At 31.2% G+C, this 21,456-nt stretch overlaps 1 protein-coding gene across 1 annotated transcript in view; it reads right to left on the bottom strand.

Annotated features, from left to right (window-relative positions):
• The window catches only part of LOC117171293 (protein unc-80 homolog), a 50,710-nt gene that overhangs the window by 20,905 nt on the left and 8,349 nt on the right, over positions 1–21,456 (bottom strand). The window contains exons 8-33 of the mRNA XM_033358453.1: positions 19,062–19,293; positions 18,544–18,623; positions 18,311–18,394; positions 18,105–18,182; positions 17,625–17,980; positions 17,378–17,553; positions 17,150–17,301; positions 16,913–17,055; positions 16,026–16,055; positions 14,585–14,714; positions 14,191–14,382; positions 13,561–13,702; positions 9,144–9,512; positions 8,586–9,060; positions 8,357–8,513; positions 7,871–8,051; positions 7,635–7,779; positions 7,390–7,499; positions 7,130–7,320; positions 6,836–7,051; positions 6,128–6,263; positions 5,775–6,041; positions 5,385–5,639; positions 4,752–5,238; positions 579–1,221; positions 102–282 (exon numbers count right to left, since the gene is read on the bottom strand). Coding sequence (XP_033214344.1) covers positions 102–282; positions 579–1,221; positions 4,752–5,238; positions 5,385–5,639; positions 5,775–6,041; positions 6,128–6,263; positions 6,836–7,051; positions 7,130–7,320; positions 7,390–7,499; positions 7,635–7,779; positions 7,871–8,051; positions 8,357–8,513; positions 8,586–9,060; positions 9,144–9,512; positions 13,561–13,702; positions 14,191–14,382; positions 14,585–14,714; positions 16,026–16,055; positions 16,913–17,055; positions 17,150–17,301; positions 17,378–17,553; positions 17,625–17,980; positions 18,105–18,182; positions 18,311–18,394; positions 18,544–18,623; positions 19,062–19,293 — 5,608 coding nt within the window. The remainder of the gene's footprint in view (positions 1–101; positions 283–578; positions 1,222–4,751; positions 5,239–5,384; positions 5,640–5,774; positions 6,042–6,127; positions 6,264–6,835; positions 7,052–7,129; positions 7,321–7,389; positions 7,500–7,634; positions 7,780–7,870; positions 8,052–8,356; positions 8,514–8,585; positions 9,061–9,143; positions 9,513–13,560; positions 13,703–14,190; positions 14,383–14,584; positions 14,715–16,025; positions 16,056–16,912; positions 17,056–17,149; positions 17,302–17,377; positions 17,554–17,624; positions 17,981–18,104; positions 18,183–18,310; positions 18,395–18,543; positions 18,624–19,061; positions 19,294–21,456) is intronic.

Raw genomic sequence — 21,456 nt, 5'->3', positions numbered from 1 at the left:
TAACAATAAGTTGCAATGTCGAGAGAACGAAACCATCTAAATCATTAACTGGAACTTTATGTTTAATTTATTTTTATTTATATTTAAATTTAATCAAGTACCTTCGTCATGGTCATCTCCAACTGGGCTAGGTTCATAAGCAGCTTGGACAGTAATAGGTATTGTTGTTAGAAGAAAATTTTCCCTTTCTTCCCTTTTTTTATCATCCTGAGCTTGTAAAGCTCTTTTTATTAGTTCAGTTTGCTGTTTTTTCCTTGTCTTTGTTGCAGTTACAAGTGATCTCTACAATAAAAAAATTAATCGGAATGAATTAGAAACTATATGATTTAGTAACAAAAAACTATCTTAATTGCACACATATATTTTTAATTCCGCTAATAAATTTTAAAATGCATCGATCAGTAAACCAACAATGAGTCGTATGAAAAAGACATATCGAATTAATTCAATCATTTCAATATTACAATATGTTCTTTTTTCTTAACAATTAGTTTAATTCTAATTGTCTACATATAAATATTGTTCTATAATTCCTATTAAATCTTAATCTTCTAATTGATTCTAATTCTCTGACTTACGTGACGTTCCTGACTGATAGTAACTTCCTCAACTTTAGTCTTCACCTGAGGCATCCAAGGTGGGTCAACAACAGGTAAAGATTCAATACCAATTTTAGGCGATGGAAGCGTAAATTCAATTCCTGGTGGAGGGACCTTAAATGTCACATGAGCATTTTCTTCCATACGTGGCCAAACTTGATATCTTAATTTCCACAAGACTTGAAACCTTAAAATTGCATTAATTCGAATTGCCGTACTAGTATGCTGAAGTCCCTGATGCATTAATTCACTTGCTTGATTAGGGGCTCGAACAGCAGCCACTATAAAAAGTGAAGCTGCTGAAGCACAAACTTCTTGATTTGACTCTAATAAAAGTTCCCAGGCAACTGGAAGGACATCAACAAAAAGGTCGTCGGACATTACAACAGCACCTTTTACTAAAGTTGCCAGGGGCGCATGAAAAACGTCTTTTACTTGGTTTTGTATATATTTTAAAATGGCCGAAGGCTCTTTATTTGTCTCACTCTCTTCCTCTTCTGGCCCAATTATTTTCGATGCTTCAGCACCTTTCTCTGAATCTTGATCAGCCAAATCTTTTGACGAGTCTCTGTTTCCTCCAATTAGTCGTCCTGATTGAGATCCTTCTGGATTCTTATCAATTCTGGAATTTCAATTCGAATATAATAATAAATTGGTTCCTGCTACTTTTTTTAATTCTCTGGAAAAATTCAACTTTTTTCCAACTTTTTTGAAAAAATTGGACTAATCGGCATTTTTTATTTTTATGCTTATAAAATTTGTAATCAATAGCGTTTGAAATTAGACAATTTTTATTTTTGCGAATCCTTAATAAAGTTAAAAAATTCTGAAGTTGCAGTCCTTATCACTTCGACATTTACAAGTCGAAAAGGTCCAAATTCGATTAGTTTCAAATTAAGTAAGGTTCTCACACAATTTTTTCTATTCCACTTGTCTCCATTTGTAAAGAATTCATTTTTCCCTCTCATTTTATAACGTGATTAAAATTGTTCTTTTTTGGTTGAAAGTTCATCTTTCTTCGTTAAAAATGAAATTTTAACTAATTTCTACAAAATTTGTCTTTTTAAGAATAAAAATACAACCAGTTGGTTAAAAATAATTGTGTTTGTTGCAAATTTATTTCTTTTGATTGAAAGTCCAACTATTTAGTTGCAAATGAAACTATTTCATTAAAAAATCGTTTTTATTTTTGAATTTCATTACTTGATTCAAAATTGATCTTTCCTCGGTGCAAATGATTTTTTGTTGAAAATTCAAGTCTTAAAAAATTCGTACTCGGCTTAAAATTTTAACTATTTAGTTGAAGTTCAACTTTTTTGTTTAAAAAACGACCATTTGGTGCAAACTTCATATTTTCACGGTTGAAAATTCAACTATATATTTGACTAATATTACAATTAATTTGTGAAAAATTGCTCCTCTTGCTTAAAAGTTCTCAACAATTTGTTTAAAAATGTATCTATTTGGCCAAAAATAAACTTTCTTGGTATAAATCGACCTAGTAGTTGAAAATTAAACTTTTCAGACAAACAATTTTATCTCTTCTAAAAAGTGTGTCATCTTAGTAAGAAAATTGAACTATTTGGTTGAAAATGCAACTATTCTTGGTTAAGATTTAATTTCTTTTATTTGAAAATTAGACCATTTTGTTGAAATTTCAATCATTTTTGTCTTAATTCAACATTTTTGGTTAAAAATTTAACTGGTTTCTTGAAAAATCGTCTTTTTTATAGAAAATCTGTCCTTATGGACTGAAGATTCATTCTTTTTTGGTGGAAAAGTCACATTTTTGGTCGAAAATTGATCTTTCTTGATTGAAAACGAAATTTTTTGTTAAAAATTCACCTGTGTGGATAAAAATTCAAATAATTTGTTGGAAATTCGCCTCTTTTGAATAAACGTTTAGCTATTTGGTTGTGAATGCAACAATTTGGTTATGAATTAATTTTATTCCTAAATTCAACCATTCAGTTGAAAATACATCTTTCTTAAAAATGACCTTTTTCCTTAAAAACTGAACTTCTGTGGTTGATGAATTTACTGTGATTGATAAAAAATAACTTATTTTTGGCTTGAAGATTAAACAATTTGTTTAAAATTTAACATTTTTTGTTTAAAAATTTGACTATTTGGCTGAAAGTTCATCTTTGTAGGTTAAAAATTCTACTATTTAGCTAAAAAATTAATTACTTTGTTAAAAAATAATCTCTTTTCATGTTTAAAAGTTAAAAATGTATCAATTATTCATGTTTTTAACTTGAAAATTCATTTCTTCTGTTAGAGATTCGTCTTTCGGTTGATAGTACACCTCTTTTGGTAAAGAATTTAACTTTGTTTAAAATTTGGTTAATATTTTTAATTAAATCATAGGAATTTAAGGCGTTTCATATTGAATTTAATATCCCAGTGGGCACAAAATTGGCCGACGTCTTTACGACGTCGTTGCGACATCTTTACGGCAACTTTACGACATCCTATGAGCCCCTGGAAAGCAGAACGTCCTGAGCGCGCGAGACGAGTTTACCTAGTAGGTAAGGGAGGGGATAACGCGTTGCTACGGGTCGCATTAATTCGACACACAATTTTAGAATCGCGATTACTCCGGTATTAATGCTCGTATCGAGATGATTTTTGAATAGAAATTTTCGTCAGTCTTTGCTACTTCTGATGAATGCAGAATCATAGCTCATTACGTATGAATTCAATTCCCAAACTGAGCACGAAGCTGTCACAACTTCAAGCTAAAAAACGTCGCTATAAATTTTCGAACTGTCCAAAACGACCAATACTTATCAAGTGCATGTACATTAATCTATACTATATCCAAAATTCAGGTCGATCTGATTTGATTTGTAGAAACGACGAGAATAAATATGTTTGCCTTTCTCACTCAAAAACGCATAAATATGTCAACTCTCGACCATGGTCGCGCCGATAGTCATTTTTTTGTTAAGGAGAAAACAAATGCGAATCTATGGACTGTTGCGAATTCTAAAAATCCCTTGCAAGAAAAAAGAGACTTCCAAGACTTCGGATTCTGTAAAATAAGTATGGTTGCGAACGATGTAATTGACAGATTCCAACAGATGTATTTCAAAAATGTGCTTTCTGAAGTTTTTTTAACAGTATTCAATTTAATTTTTTCAAATGTATTGCTGTGTTGTATATAAAACATGTTCTTTATTGATACTTCTTCGCAGTTAATTGTTAACATGTGTTAAAAAGCTGCGAACAAATAATAAATGAAAAATAAAAAAAGGATATGCTTTACATGAAATTCCATCGCCACGCTTTGCACACGTTTGGGAATTGAATTTATACGGAATAATGCAACGCGTTATCCCCTTCCTTACCTACTAGGTAAGGGCTGTTGTTTTGGTGTCTTTGCGATATCGTAAAGACATCGTCAGATCATACGACTTATTTACGATATCGTAAAGATACCTTAACGACATGTACATACGATGTCGTAACGGTGTCTAAAGACGTCGCAAATGTTTGTGCCCACTGGAATTGTATCTATATCAATTTCATCAAAAAGAATTTATTCTCCTATTATTCCTTTATGTTCATCAAGAAAACACCATATTTCTGGTGTTTTCATATTATTTTGCCTGTGAAGTCTGAATAAATAAAAATGAATAATTTTATCCAAAAATTATACAGTTTTGAATTAAAATCCTTAATTGTTAAGTAATTTTAGTTTAAAATATGCAAAATGAGTTTTCTTCAGGTTTCAAATTAACGTAAATTATAAACTTGTCTTATTTGAAAATAATGTAAGGTTGAAAGTTTCACAATTAAGAAAGAGTTCTTTTGAGCCCAGAATTATAATCCTTTCAGCTGAATGACTATTGTTAAAAACTTGTTTTAACTTTAAAAGTTTATTTTGACTGCGCAAAAAATGAGAATTATGAGATATATCTATAATTATCTATGAGAATTATCTACTCTGGATTCCTGACAAAATAAATTTATTATTTCAATCATTCAGTGTCTGATACTGCTTCTTTTCATTATTAAAAAAAATTGATGCCACTTTTTGTTGACTTTTTATGAAATTCCATTGAATTTTCTTAATACCTTTTTTTACTATTTTTCATTCAAAGCCTTTAAAAATTAAATTTTGTAATCTTTGATTCAAATTCTTACTTATTTTTCCGACCAACGCTATCTTTCCTCTTAGGTGAAATTTGACCACTGGTTTGATCAGAGACTTTGCGATTTCGTTTTTCCTTCTTGACAGTTTCTTTTTTTTCTGTATCCATATCGAACATATCAGAACCATTCAGAACTCCGAATTTTTCACCATAGATTTTTCTCACTGATCTAATTAATCGGCTGCCTGCTCTCATTTGTCTTCGATGGCAAAATGGATGGCAGAATAACTGATGAGAGCAATAAAAATTGAAGAAATTCATGGTTTGTACCATTACTCTCATCCAAGGAAAATTTTTATTCGTTTCGCCAGTATCATTGCTATCACTTGGACTTTCTGGAGGCTGATCATCGCTCAAAATTCCTGGAGACTCTTCCCCACTTACTTCACCACATAGTCCTGGTTCTGAGGTATCACTTCGATCTGAGAGGGAGCTTACTTTTCTTTTAGATTGGATTGAATCTGCTCTTCTTACAATGTCTGAAAGAAAATATATTTTATTTTACACGAAATCTGAAAAATTCATTAATTTTAAAGCTGCCGAATCAAAAAGGAAGCAGTTTATAATTTGGAAAAATAAAATCCTTCTGAATAAAAACTTTCTAATTTAGAAAAAAAATATTTACAAGCCTCGCATTCTGTATCTTTTCCCTCTTTTGTATTCCTTCGTAACTTGAGGCTCCTTCTTTTAAAAGAACCTGAGGTCGCATTTCCAGTTGTGCCTCGGCGTAAGAGAAACGGTCTTCCTTGAGGGGCTTGCATTCGTTTATTTTTTTCTTTTTCATTATTCTGAATTTCTTCTCCTTGTATTGTCACGTTCGATTTACTACTGCCTTCTGATTCGTTATCAGGCTCGTGTAAAACAAAACTAATTTTTCGCTCTGTTGATCACATTTCATGAGTTAGAAAGGCTTTTATAATACAAATATTCAGAATTGAAAAATATATCTAAATTGAACATGAACTTTAAAAAATTATATCATTACAAGTATGATTTGGATGTAAAAATATTTTACCATTTTCTCTATCTCCAGCAATTGACTGAAGACTTTGTGCAGAGGTTTGCGAATGACCCATTGAAGATAAGGCCATACTCCACCGACGATTTGCTTCTCGACTGTAAATTTTTTCCCAAGGGGGAGGTCGTTCTTTTGTTGAAATCCTACTAGATTTTGGTAAAGTTTGATAGGTTTCTCGGAGAAAAGCTGTTATTTCCAGTAATAACATACAAGCAACCATTCTTAATGCGATTGGACATGATGAACCATAAGTGTTTATGCTTGCTGAAAATCGATACATGTTTTATTAATTAGGTATTAAAATGAGTAAATAATGATCTCATAATTCACTATTATTAATGAATAATTACCATCGTCGAGAAAATCTTCTTCCTCGTCTTCAATAATCAAATCTCGGTGTTTAGTCTCATCAGCTGCAACTGCTGAAGCGTTCTCCATGACTGTTTTATCTTCCAGTAGAAACTCCTCTAATCTAGCTCCAATTGCCTTTATAATAACGTAATATTTGTTTATAATATAATTATTTATTTATTTCTAAATACATATCTAACAACACCTATATAATTTAATTTTCAATTTACATATAAAATTCTTAGAGAACATTGTAGAATTTTCTCTTTCGATTATGCTAGAAAACTCAAGAATAATTTTAATCATTCCAGAGTCCTCAAATAATCCAGAAAGTTCAAGACCCATTCAAGACTATTTCTAAATATTCTAGGATATTTGTAAAAAGTCTAGCGATTTCTAGGATATTTCAAAAGAATAAAAAAAATCCGCAATATTTAAAACTTTTTCACTTTATCTAGAATAATCGAGAATACTCTTGAACAACCCAGAAAACTTAATAATATTATAAAGAAGTTAAGAAAATTCAATACACTTCTAAAAAATCAAAAAACGTTCTGAAATAATCATAACTTATTAATAACAGCCTCAAAAATTCTAAAACAATAAAGATCATCCTCCAGTCGAGTTTAAGCATGCATTAGAGTGCTGAGACTTTACGAAATTATTTTAGAAGTTAACAAAATAAATTGATAAACGTTTATTAGTACCTCAGCCCACTGGTAAAATAATTTTCCAGCCGATCTTTGCAAGATGTGAGTTCGTCGAAGACCGGAAGGTGCAGATCGATTATTTAAAGGCATTGAAGGACGAAACATGGGAAAATTAAGTTTCATCCATGCAGGCCAGTGTCCCTTGTTGCACTGATGGACAAAATGTGCACATTCCAAAAGCATTGCTGCGCGAGAAACTACTGGTGCATAAGGCTATAAGTATATATTTAAAGTTTAAAACAGAAAATTTGTAATTACTTTTTTGTATTTAATGTTCGGATTGAATCTTACTAAATCAAGTAGAGCAGCCATCAAATGATTATCAGGGACCGAACCAGGTTGACATGTTTCCAGCAGAAATGAGAATCTTAACATTCCATCAAAAATCGCTCCTCGTGGTACCAATCTTCTTTCTTTTAAAATTACAAATTCAGTTTCTCTTGAAGCTTCTCCAGTTTCAAGGGAATTTTTGCGACTAAAGTCTAAAATAAAAAGTAAAAAATGAAATTATCGAATAATTAAGGTTCTTGTTCATAAAGTGAATTCCTTACAACTTCCAGGCGTTTCTTCCATGCTTTCCTTTTTTTTGCCCTTGACCAAACCAATTTTACTCAATTGGTTTTCCATTCGACGTTTTGCTTTTTGTAAAGTATGACTAACACTGCAAAAAGTTTATTATTAGGAAAAAAATTGGATTGCTTGGCACCTGTACTTGTTTCATTTCTAAGCAAGAGTCAATTGAAGATATTTTCATTAATATTCTCTAAGATTATAAAACTAAAATTAAAATAAATACCCCCGAGTTGTTCTTGACGCGCCATGATGTCGACTTCGACGTCTTAAACTAGGTTGTTTTACAAAACTACTTTCAGTTGGTGATTCACTGCTATCGTGACTATCAGTTGAATCCGTTCGTCCGTATTCTTTTCTAAACCAATTTACTGAAACATTAAATCAACATTTGTCAGAAAGAAAATAATACATCTACACTAATAATAAATTAAAATTACTGAAGTAGTTTTTAAGATTTACCTAATCCGCCAATTTTTTGTCTTGCGGTTTTTCTCGGTTTACTCCCAGAAAAAGGCTCTCCTAATTCTAAATTTCTTTCGCTTTGTCTAGGGGTAAGAATATGGTGTTTCTTCCTTAAATTTCCCAAAGGACTTTGACTTGTTTTTGGATTTTCTTCACTGCCCTCAGTTTCGACTAAACTCTAAATTATAATATTCATTAAACTGTAATATTCAAACAGGAACAATTGAGGGTATCTCTAAGAGAGTTGCTAAGGATTTGGACCATTATAATCACAGATCGGGGGTACAATCTATAATTATAAAATTATAAAATTTGTGTATTTTTTTAAATTACCTAAGAAATTTGTTACAGACATTTTTAATGCTATTCATTACAACTTCATTCGTCTTGTTAAATTTATTTTTGATTTTTTGGTTCTAGAAGGGAAAAGGGAAACTAGACGTGCTACACATACAATACATTGCTATAAAACTGGCTCCTTACCAGCAACTCTCCTCTGTAATTGCGACTCATATTTACCGCGCAAGTCGAAGAAGTGCTTCTTTTTTTGAAAAGAAACTTGCGCGTGCCTCTGTCATCTACTGAATAAACTGGTTCACCTCCATCTGCACTTTCCTCAAAATCAGATTGATGTATGTGCCTGAAAATATAATAAATTAACATAATAAGTAAATATCTAAATACAATAAAAAATTTTTCAAAAAGTTATTACCTAATAACCCTCGTGGTTTGCATGTAGCTGTTACAACGCTTATTAGGTCGATCAGACGAATCCAGAATTCCACTGAGAACAACTCTACGAAAAACACCACCATGTGCTTCTTTAACATAAGTCAAAAATTGCCTCAAATCACAGTAAAGAGCAATATTATCCTGGGACTTTAATTTTTTCAAATTTTTCACACAAAGGGTGACAAAGGGTTTAAAAATATATGCCATGATTTGACCCTCTATGCTTCGGAGACCATGTGCTGGTGCACCTAAACTACTATATGGTGTGGCTCCAGTTCCAGCTGGGGTCCAGGTTGGAGGTGCAGTTGTAGAAGTTCCAGGTGCTGCCGAAGCTGAAACTCCTGATGGAGATCCTCCTTGTCCAGATGCACCACTGACTGGTCCAGCTCCGAAATTTGTGGCATAACTTCCTTGAGGAACCGTGTCCGGGGATTTACTAGATCCTCTTTTTTGGTCTAATTACAATAAAACCAATAGTAATCATTTGATTATTTAATGCAATATTCTTGGAAAATTTCTAAAACGTGAAATTACTTACTGAGTGGAGATAAGAGGGAACCCTGCTCCAGACAAAATCCAACGTAAGAGTGAAAAAAGTCTAAAATCTCATTAATTGGCAAATCGCGAATTAATGTGCGTAATAATTTTGAAAATAATTTAGGACTAGCTTTGTGAAGTCTACTGAGAATTGACTGAGATTGCGAGCGACAAAGATCAGCTTGAGGTCCTCGAATTCCATCAGAACAACCATTGGGACATCCGAGATGCTTTATCACCCTAATAACACAATTCATCAGGACATTATGATCAGAGGACCTGCGGATTTTTTCTGTATCCTCGGGATTTCCAGGTCCAGGTTCGTTCAGTGTCGAATCTTGTTTTTTACTTTCTGTATCATACTTATCACCTAAAAATATATTAAATGGTATTTCTTAATTTGGACTCCATACCCGTTTTATGCCTTGACATGATTCACTTTCTCTACTCACAAAATCATAAATTTCTAACAAAATTGGTTAATTCTCAACTTATAAAGTCTATTTACTATGGAATTTTCGATCTGTGAAACAGTAAAAATAAATTTTGAACTAAAAATGCAACAGTTCAATTTCCATTACAAATTAATTTTCATTCACAATTAATTTATAATGTAAAAAAAGCGAAGTTGCTACAAAAGAGTTAAGTTTCTGCCAGATTATTAAACTTTCAAGGAGTTGAACTTCCAATCTAAGAAGAAGAATTTTTAACCAAAAAATGTAATAGTTGATATGACAAACAAAAAACATTTTTATTTTAAAAAGTTATATTTAACAAAAACGTGACTTTTTTTACTAAATACTTCAATTATAAAATAAAAAAGTTTAATTTTTAGCCTAATTTTTAGCCTAAAAGATGCGTATAGAATATTTCATGTTTCAGTTGAAGACATTCATTTTTTCTCTAAAAACACGAATTTTAAAAAATAGATTTTCTAAGAAAAGAAATGAATTTTTGATTAAAATTATGAATCTTCAGTTTGAAAAATGAATTTTTATCAACATATTTTAAAATTTGACCATCTAGTTGAACTTTATACCAAATTGTTCAAATTTCGTGACGAAGATATATAAATAAATTTCTAAAATAAAAGGTAAATTTTCGAACGAAATTGTTGAATTTTTAACTCAATAATTAAATTTTCAGCAAAATCTAACTATTCTTAACCAAACATTTAATTCAGATTTCACACTTTTAAATTCGGTCTACCCCAAAGACTTTACGTAATTTATGTACGGCCCCTTACGATGTCAGTAAATTGCCTTGTCTAGGGTGTACTAACTTTTTGTACTTTGGCTGATTGTGAGTCTCGCAGTATTGACGGCTAACTAATCCAAACTTTCTGTACTGTGTCTAAGCTGGCAGGTATCCGGTTTATCCAACATCCACCTTTTCTACTTGGACTTGTAGATAAATTGTTATAATCTTAAAAAACAAAAATATAACTGCCACTATTGCCTCTAATATTCAGTTACTGACCATTGACCTCTGGTCAATGAACTATGACATCTGACCTTTATCCTCTGTCAGATGAATCCTGCGCTTTAAGCTCTGACTTTTGACCCTTATCTATGACCTCTTTGCGGTAAGATTGACCTTTGAACCCCAAACTTTTACATCTGATCCCCTCAACTTAAAACTTGACCTCTGACCTAGCCTACGATATTTTTGCTTAGGGTCACTTGCCGGCCGTTAAAATATAACTTAAAATAAGAAAAATGGAAAAGCCTAATCAAAAAGTTAAAAATAATGTTAACCACGTGAAAGGACAATAATTTTATAAACTCAAAAAAATCAATGAATCAAAATACCCATCAGCAAATAGAGATGCCAGGTAATTCATAACATGTATCTCATTGTCGAAAACGGATCTATGTATCATAAAAATAAACGAAAAATTGCAGTCAATTTTACTAGAAAAAGAGGTTAAAAATGGTTAAAATAGGGTTAAAGGGTTTCATATTCGTTTTATTATTCTATAATAATTTTTTAAACATGATTCTTAAGTCAAAAAGATATAAAAAAAATTATTTAGTAATAAAGAATATAGAAATCGGTGCTTAAATTCTCGAAATGGCATATGTGTAATAATATATTGTACAAGAGGCGAATTACAAGGGAGCTATAGGAAAGTCGGAGGCTAGTTGTGGGCTGGCCAAAGGCGAGCTGTGAACAAGCCGAAGACGAACTGGAAACGACCCGAAGATGAGCCGATAGCAAGTATTGTAAACTTCATAAGAGTTACAACTGCCAACTTTCAGAACCTCTTGGACACGATAATTTTTGTAAACAACTCATGAAATCTTTGATTTGAAAAACTGCGACTGCCCCCCCCCCTCCACCTACTCCTTTGTATGCTCCCATACCATTAAGACCGGTTTGGGAGCCCAAAAAATATATGTACGAAATTTGGTGACGATTGGACAAAAACTGTGTATTTGTATAAGAATCATCCATTTTACGCTACATGATTTAATACATATAAACATACAGTCAATCCTATTTTGCGTTATTTATTAAACAAAAGCTATTATCAATTAGCAATTCGATTTGCGGTAGGAACCATCTCCAGTGCCTAATCTAATCGTGTATACATTTTGAAGTCGCTCTATGCAACGGTGTGGACAGTACCGAGCCTCAGCGGCACAAATTTGAGTTTTATATAGTAGATTGTTTTTGAATATTCAAAAAAATTTTCCTGTTTAAAAAAATTCTTACTTCCCTATAAAATTCGACTTCGAAAAATCGCCTGGGTCACGTATGACCTACAAGAACGGCGGAGGGTTAAGGTATCCGAAGCTTTTTGGAAGAAATCCCAAATTTTTAGGAATGAATGAAAAACTGCTAAATTACCATAAATTTTAGGCATTCCAAAGTTTTCGTTAATTTATCGATACTCTATGGTAATTTATAAGACATTTATGATAAATTATCACGGTTATGATTCCGGAAGTCCTAGAAAGTAATTCTGAATCTACATGCACAAGCGCAACAGCAATATTAAGCAATCTGGCTTGAAATACGCACGCGCAGCAGCTGGAAAAACTCTTTTTATTATTTATTTTTAATCGTGAAATACAAGAGCTTATTATCACCGACTAAAAAAATCTTCGAGATTATAAATTTAAATTTTCGTCAGTTTACTTTCATATATTTTTTACGAAATCGCACGGAGAAAAAATTCAATGGCTCCTACCCTTGCAAGGGTTAGAGCCACTAAACGGAATAGTAAATTATAGACGGGCCACTACAAGAGTAGAATTTACTGAACGCGTGTTGAGTCGACTCTACTAGTCGCTGAAGAGTAGCTTCTACTACGCAGGCAGTCGCACGTACAATTCCTGTTCAGTAGAACATACCGAAGATGAGTGCGATCTAATGAAAAAGAATCGTACACGCGACTGCGTGCGCAGTAGATGCTACTCTTCTGTGATTAGTAAAATTGCGCTTAAAATTATAAAAAAGAATCCTTAAAAATTTATAATTACACAAAGTAAATGATTTTTTTCAAGATATACATGCATCTACATATGATTAATTGGTAAATCGTATTTTTAACACTTTATTAACAATTCAAATTTCGCACGCAACGAGGGGGATTCGAACGCATAACTTATCGCATGCTAATCAAGGACCCTAACCATTCACCAATGGAGACTAGTTGTCAGCAGCTTGAAAAACTAGAAATGGATTCTTAAGCACATACAAATTAGATTTATTAGGTCTGAATTTTTCTAATTTTTTGGTTTACAACTAAAATATTAAAATAAGATATTTTATATTGCTAAATGTATTATACATATTTGTTTCAAAAATTGAATGTCTGAATTTTCAAAAAACTTTTTGATTTAAAAGTCACTTTTTGACAGTAAAATTAAAATTAAAAATGAAACTAAAATTAAAATTTAAAAAAAAATTAACTTTATACTTACAACTAAGGACCGTCAGAGGGCTATACAGTCGATTTTACTGAACAGACAGTCAGCCTTCGTACTCTTCTGTTCAGTAGAATCAACACAACGCTGTTTAGTGTTATTGAATTAACGAGTAGTTACTATTACTATAAATCAGCTTACTAAACGCGAATAGTAGCATATACTCTACCAGTTCTCTCCATGAGATATTTCAATAATTACGCCGCTTTTTAACAACTGACTTCAATTAATCATCGTTGCTGTAATTAGTAGCTAATGAAATACTAGTATTTGTCTATCTCTGTTTTACATAAATGAATTTATTAAGATGTGTTTTACTCTTCAAAAATAAATTTTAGAAAAATGAAAAAGTAGAACGTGTATGTCATGGTAAGACATCTAATTAAAAATTTAAAAATTTAAAATTTAGATATCCAATATGTTTTGGGAAGACAATATATATTTTTAAAGTTTTTGCACATTTTCTATGAGAAAGACACTTACCATTAAAATATTCCATGGTTTCTTCACGAAGGCACTGATTTAGCACACCCACTTCAATTAGAATGACAACCAAATTAAGAATCATTTCACAAACTCTAAGAGTACAGTAAGTATTTTCACGAAGTGCAACATTGTGCACAGCCTATATGGGAATAGTGGATTATATTACAAAATATAAATTATAACGAATCTTATATTATCTAATCCTTTAGATTAAGTGTAAATCTAGTATACGGAGTATGCCAAAATTTTTGATAAATAGTGTGAGAATCTTTTTTGAAATTAATTTTCTGTTCGATTCGATAAAAAAGTAGAGTCTATAGGAGTAAGTGTGATACGAAATTACAAAGTTACGTTATAATGATACGTTCAATATGTGAGAAGATTATTGTTTCAAATTTTGTCAAAACTATCTTTGAACTTTCTTATTTTAATATTTGCCTTCTTTAATTAAAAAAAACTTGCCTGAAGAAATATTTTTAATTTTTTTCGGGACTGTGTCAACTATTTCAGATTACCTGCCATTGCCCATTATCACACGTATCCCCATCGACCCTGATATTATTTTTTATTAAACTTAAATTGTATACTTTCAAGTTGAATACTTTTAAATGTGAAAGGATTACTCACCCTCAGAACTATTTGGAAATCAATATCACCATCTCTAGTTATAAATTTTGCAGATCCAGGAGCTTCTGGCATTTCATCCCCCGTGTAGGTAATATTAGAGTCGGTTTGGGACCTTGTAAGGCTCGGTTTCCTATCACAACCTAAACGTGGTCCGTGAATACCAATTGCATCTAATTGACTATCAATTGAACCCTGAAAAAATGAATTCATTCTCATTTTTTAAATTACAAAAAATATTAAGCACACAAAGATTATGATAAACTCTAACAATTAAATAGAAATCCGAAAAATATTTGAACATGAATAATTAATAGCTCGTTATTAAAAATAGAAAACAATAAATAATAAACAAATTATAAAAAAGAAAATGAATTATGTTTCAAATATCATTTACATGTCTTCTCATGTAATCCGGGGAAGGAGTAGGCGTGTGCTCCGTAACAGTAATTATAGGATTTTTAGTACCATGAGATTTACTGTAGACATTACTTTGTTTTCTTTCAACCTTGGTGTCTCCTAGGTACCTATAAATAAAATTCTGCTAATAATTCAAAATTTAAATAGATTTGTTATTTAATCGCCATGCTGTCCAATGCTCGTGTTTCTTCAGGCACTAGGATCTATCCACTAAATTACTATCTACGTCCTCTTCTAATTATTGCCTCAAAGTTCTTTACTTCATGCATCATTCTTAAGTAGATATTACGTAAATATTGTTATAATTTATTTTTAATTGATTTTTCAAAGCTTATATTTGATTTTCCAATATCAAATATACAGAATTTTTCAATTACCTTAAATTAGCTAATATGAGAATTAAACCAATATATATTAGTTTTTTTCAACTTTATTATTTACCACGAAATTATTTTTTTTGGTTTCGTAGCCCTGGGCAGAAACGCTGATAATTTTTATCGGGTATCCGTTTGACCGTTTGTCCGTTGTACTTTTTTCCCAGTAAGGAAAGTAAGGTAAAATTTGTTGAAATTAGAAGAGGGAAAGTAGAGGAAATGTGGGAAGTAAGGCGAGTTTTGGGAAATATGGAAACGGGAGTAGGGAAAGTTAAGGAAATATAGGGGGAAATAGGGGAGGAGTCAAAAGAGAAATAAGGGATGGGGAAGTAGGAGAAGCAAAGGGAAATTTGGACGGGAAAGTGAGGGAAAGTAAGGAAAATTATTGGAAGTAATAGGAGAATTATTAGGGCAGTGCAGGTGAGTAGAGGAGGGGAAGTGAGGACTAAGGAAAGGAAGCAGGCGAGTGACCGTGTTACCTAGGGAAGTGAGGAGAGGTTTAAGTATGCAAAGAAGAATTTTGGAAAGGGAGGTGAAGTGAATAGTTAATTAAGGGGAGCGGTAGTAGAGGAACGTAGTAGTAGTGTTGAAAAAGAACGGGAGGATGAGGTTTGAAAAGCTCAATTAACGTCTTAGAAGGCTACGAAACCCTATTTTGTAGGGGCGCGGTGCCCAATTTGACTATTTTAAAAATATTTTATAGATTTTAAATTTAATTAATTTTTTCCGAATTAACTTTAGAAGCGACTAGCTAGAATCTACTGCAGATTTTAGCGCTGATTAAAAAGCAATGATGATAGGTAATATGAATTATGGTTTCGTGCTTGATGGTCGAAAATTCGCAAGAATCGTGTTATATTATAGCGTATTCGGTTATCCTTCACTGGTGCACTCCGATCTGCACCGAAGCAGGTCGGGGTGAAAAGGAAGAAGTAAGAAGGAGCGAACGGAGTGCTTTTGGAGTACGTCAATGCAGGATAAACGAATGCGCTAATAGTTTAATGCAAAATGGAGACTCTTCTTTAAGTTCAGTGGTTGACTTACCCTCCCGCGGTCAGCTCGTTAATCAAGCAGCTGAGCACGAGTTCGGGGTGAAAAGACGTACGATAGATAGAAAACGGCACAGAGAGAAAAAGAAATTACGAATAGGTATAAGTTAAAATTATTTTTGAAACTTAGAAATAAGTCATGGTTCTTAATTCAAAATTATATCTAGAGAAAAAGTATAGTAAAGAATAAGAAAAAATAAAATATCTGTACATTCGGAGCATATGCAATACGTAAGAATTGATGCGAATTGTAATATATTTTTCTGAGTTTAGTTTCATTTAAAAAAATTTATTTTGCTATTCTCGAGGAAATTTAAAAACATTCTTATATACTTGCGATTATGAATGTAGAATAAAATTAGCCACATGTGCTCAGTCTTTATCAAATAACCATTCTATACAAAAAATACTACAAACTATTTGAAATTAATAGTGTTATTTACATTAATAAAAAAACTTGTGTTCTAAACTAGAGTTACAAATAGTTATGTTATTAAAATATTGCATCTATCCTAATTTTGCACTATAGTTATGAATAAAGTTTAGAGTAATCTAAAATTTTTACATTATAAACATTCCTCAGAGCCTTATTTATACTTTAATAAAAATTTCGAAAAGTCTAATAATTTCATAAATTGCATCGCATAAATAAAAAATACTTGGTACACAATTTCACTAATATTCATACACTATCTTTAAAGTTTGAAAAATATATATTTTTTAATAAGCAGTGGTATAAATGAACACAAATTTAGATTTTTAGTCTATAAATAAATGTTTGAGAAGTATAAAGTTTTGTAGAGAAAGGACTGTAGATAGATTAAATTTGAAGAAAGGATAATAGCTAGTGTAGTCATTGAAATAATTTCTTTCTTCATGTACCTTAGACTTGGCATACTTTTTCCTTTGATTAAATTTGTTGGATATTCTATATGATCGATATCTTTAGCATCAAAAATTTTAGAATAGGTGGAACTCGGCCTTGTCAAATGATCATCTCCTGTGTCGAGACTCCTATGACATTCCTTAAAATATGGGCAAGTTAATCATAAAAATTTCATTTAGTATGTAAATTTCAATAAATTAATCAATATAAATATATAATTGATAATTAAATACTTGTTCATAAAAAGATTTTGGCTCTTCCTGGCCAATTTTTTCAAGAGCCTTTTCAGATTTTGAGAGAAGTTTTGTTTCCACAAAAGCTTTTAAATCGGCTAAATGCATCCTTTTCTTCGTTTTTTCATTGGCTCTCCTAGGATGACTGCCATCTGCATAATTACAAATTTTGTATTTTAAAGCTAATGAATGAAATTAGTATTTTTTTCATGAATAGGTAATTCTTACCAGCAGCAGCTGTGGTATCTTTAGTATCAGGAATATCTATAAATTCCTTTTCATCTTCCTTTTTCTTGTTCTCTGGACTTTGGTAAATGGAAACCTCCATTTTTGGAATTGGAAGAGAATTACTGCGACGTCTAGGCATTTGTTGAACTGAACTTTCTACACTTATACTCTTCAACCTATGTTTTGAAATTCCATACAATTGCATATTATTTTTTGTTAAATATTTCTAAATTAGAAGAGCATGTACCTGTTGTATAAATATTGAAGAGCCCAAAATATTCCTTCTTCTTGCCACTGGGCAACGAAAAGACATCTTAAAACAGAAACATCCAGAAAAGTTGCTGCACGTACATCAGCATCAATTGCTGACACTCGAGTTCCACTTCCGTCGCTGGAAATTCTTTGACCTAATGAAATTTTCTCTTTCGATTCTTCATAATGAAAATCTCTGTCTCCTTTTTCATCTTTACTTTTATTCGATTTTCCTTGAAACTGTTGACAAGTGTCTAAACCGGAAATAGCAGTGACTTGTTCTATGGTCAAAGTCGATTTTTGAGAGTTGCTCGATCTTCCCATTGCAACATGAAAAATACTTGCATCGCCCTAAATGGACATTAAAATTTCATTATTAAACTATTTATTCGATATTTAACATTCGTTGATAATTATATGTTTTAATATGTATGGTGAAAATTCTATTTACAAATTTTCAATTATGTTTACTTACTGCGAAAATGGTAGAAACCTCCTTTACTCCATCCATCATTCTATCTGATTCACTTAGGGATGGTAATCGAAATATAACCTGAAGTAATAAGTGACTAAAATATGATAGAATTTCTCTTTGAACGTAGAAAATATATATTTCCCATTGTATATTTGATCATTTATATTTTCATGATAAGTCGAAAAAATATGTGTATTTTAACTTACAACATGCTCATCTTCTGTACTAGAACTTTCTTCTGGTATGGTTTCAGGAAATACTGTATCCTTTGGCGATGAAACCCACGAACCCTAAACAAATCAATTATTTGTTTTAAATAATAATACATCTCAAAGTTCTTTTATAGTTTTATCTTCTCTAATGACTTGTTTTTTATTTAGTACCTAATTTTTCATTTATCAATAATATAAGCCTTGCAGACTTTTTATTAAAATCTTACATCATCATCCTGATGCTTCAATGAAGGTGCCATACTTGAGTCAGATATACTTGCTGTGTGACTCAGTGGGCTATCAGCGTCTAAAATAATTTAAATATAACATTTTATTTCAGTCATAAAAGATCTAGGTGAATGGTGTAAATTTCCTTGTTCATTTGGCAAAATAAATATGTTAAAAATTATTTTATTTATCAGAACTAGAGAGGACTTTGAGGAAGAAGAGAAAGTCAATTTCTCTCTAACCATGAAAAACCCAGAATTTTACAAATAATGATTTACACTAAGCTTTTGTATCTTTGTAATTTTTTAATATCTGAATTGAAATTTTAATTTAAAGTGTTATTCTGAAAATGTTCTTTTGCTAAGGAACAGACTTTCTTATTTTTCTCTTTGCCCCGTAAGCAACTCAAAACTTTAATTTAAAATAATATTTTATATAAAAATTTTCTTATTTTTGTTCCCTGGTAATATTTGGTAGGTTTTGACTATGGAGTCTTTTTTGAAAGAAAAATACTAACTTCTTCCAAAAAATACGTCATCCTGAACCGGTGGTTTTTTTACTGTTCGTGTTGATCTGCTCCAAAGGGCTCTTGGTTTTGGACGAACATGTGCTGTAAAACAAGGCGCTTCTGGATGTCGACATTCATACAAGGGATTCCATATTTTCAAACCATTTTCGAGTCGAAGATTTGACTTGAAATCTACGTCCTTTAGATGATTGCACAGCGGTGCAAAAAGATAAACAAAAACCTGAAAAATATCATCTTAGGATTCTAATAGTATTTTTTTCTAAAATTGGTCAAAATATATTTTATTTTTAAGTGGAAAGAAAATTAGTAACAAAATTTATAATTTATTACGGAGCCATCCATAAACTACCTTAGCAATTTTGGTATATTTTTTAATATCCCGTCCCAGCATTTAACGACATATATCAGATCTAGCCAAAAATGATCTTAAAACAGGGATAACCGGGTGATATTTTACGAAAATAGGAGGAACAAATCTGACTATATCATAATATTGAACATCACAATATATGTATTTATACCCTAGGATAAGTGTGGGTATTACTACGGACAAAAAATCAAGACGACTTTTGAAGTTAAAAAACAAGTGTTTGAATGAGACATTCGTTACGCATTAATTCGTGAATCAATATTTGGCATTTCATTAATTTAATTCAGTCGTTAAACCCTAAAAATAAATCAGATTTACGTGAAAAATGCAAATCAAAAAATATTTTTAATGTGGGTATTACTGCGGGTTTAAATGATTTTGCTGCGCGCCAACTATTGCGGTGATCCAATCACTACGCTGGTAATACTACGATTTTATTGTAATAGAAATTTAAGTTATGCTTACTTATAAATTTATTAACAATTTTTGTAAATTACAATATTGTAACATCAGAGACCCACTGGGACTTTGACAGGATTATCACTGGCAACTAAGAAATGTTAGTTTGAAGGTTATAATATAGCGTCTGGAAAACCGCAGTAATCCATTCATCAAGGCAATGCCTTGATGTGTGCCAAATCCTGCTTTGGTAAAAAATATATTCAATAAATTAGTTAAAAACCTAGCTAATTGAGTTGATTCCTTGGTGATGAATATGAATAAATCACATAATAATTTTCTGAATTTGCTTCAAAGCATTATATACATCAGAACATTCTAAATCATTATTCATATTTGAAACCGCAGTAAATAGAGCATTCGCAGTAATACCAACACTTTTGCTATTGCGTGTTTGATTTAAGAGCACGAACTTTTTCGAAGATTGTTTCATTTTCATTAAAAAAGTCCATTTTCAGTTCGTCGTATTCACAAATTAAAAAGACGAATTCTTTTTAAAAAACTTAATTTTTAACAAGAAAGTTTATTTTCTAACAAGAAAGATTACTTTTCTACGATAAAAAATAGATACTGACTCCATATGATATCAAAGAGACAAATTTTCAACAAAACACACGAATTTTCAATCATGTACTTGATTTTTCAAATGAAAAAGATCAATCTGCAATTCAAAATGTTAATTTTTATCCAAAAATGGAATAGTTACATTTGAAGTTAAATAAATAGATCTCGCACTCCGTCCTCTGTCATTGCACTTCCTCTACATTTTTTCATAGGACTTTCAAGCTTAAAAATCAAACCATCGATAACTAAAAATTTGTGATTGTAAATTTACTTATGCTAAAGCTCCTTCAGCTTCAACAAAAACATTCTCACCTCGTGTCTCATTGGAAAAAGTTCAAAAGAAAATTTTTGATCTAATTTAGAAAAAAAATTTGTCATTGAAAGTTGTAATGTCTTTTTTCCAAAAATTTGATTTGCTTATCTGTGATAGCACTTTTCACGGCTAAACAAATTCGTTAAATATTTAACTAAAAAAGTACATCATAAACCAAAAATGTAAGAGTTAAACTTTCTGTTAAAAAAATTATTTTAACCAAAAACCGATGGATTTTCTCATTGTATTCTATTAATTTAGTTCTTATTCAAACGAAAACGCGAGAAAAAAGATAAAAGGTGAAGTTTTTTTAAAATAATGGAAATTTCTCAAATGTATCGAGTTATTATTAAACTATGCCGTTGCAGTGTCATCTTTTGGAAAATTTGTAAACTTTGTTAAATTTATAAATAACAATTTTGATGTTAATTTTTGTGTACTGGTCCTGAATAAATATTTTATAAATATTGATGATTATTATTGAGGAAAAAATGCTTTCTAGCTCCACTGGGATTTGAGACCAGTTCTTCAGATAACCAGTAGACAAAAAAATTAACATACACATTATTGATTAATTCACCTAGTCATAGACCTTACTTCAAAAATAATTTTTTTTTAAATTCATCATGAAGACACATACTAAAGATGCAACCCTTCCTCCTCGCCGTCGCCCTGCT

This window comes from Belonocnema kinseyi, chromosome 4 (genome assembly GCF_010883055.1).
Source record: "Belonocnema kinseyi isolate 2016_QV_RU_SX_M_011 chromosome 4, B_treatae_v1, whole genome shotgun sequence".
Classification (NCBI taxonomy): Eukaryota; Metazoa; Arthropoda; class Insecta; order Hymenoptera; family Cynipidae; genus Belonocnema; species Belonocnema kinseyi.
The sequence above is the reverse complement of the archived record's forward strand: the minus strand, read 5'-3'. Positions and strand labels throughout refer to the sequence as shown.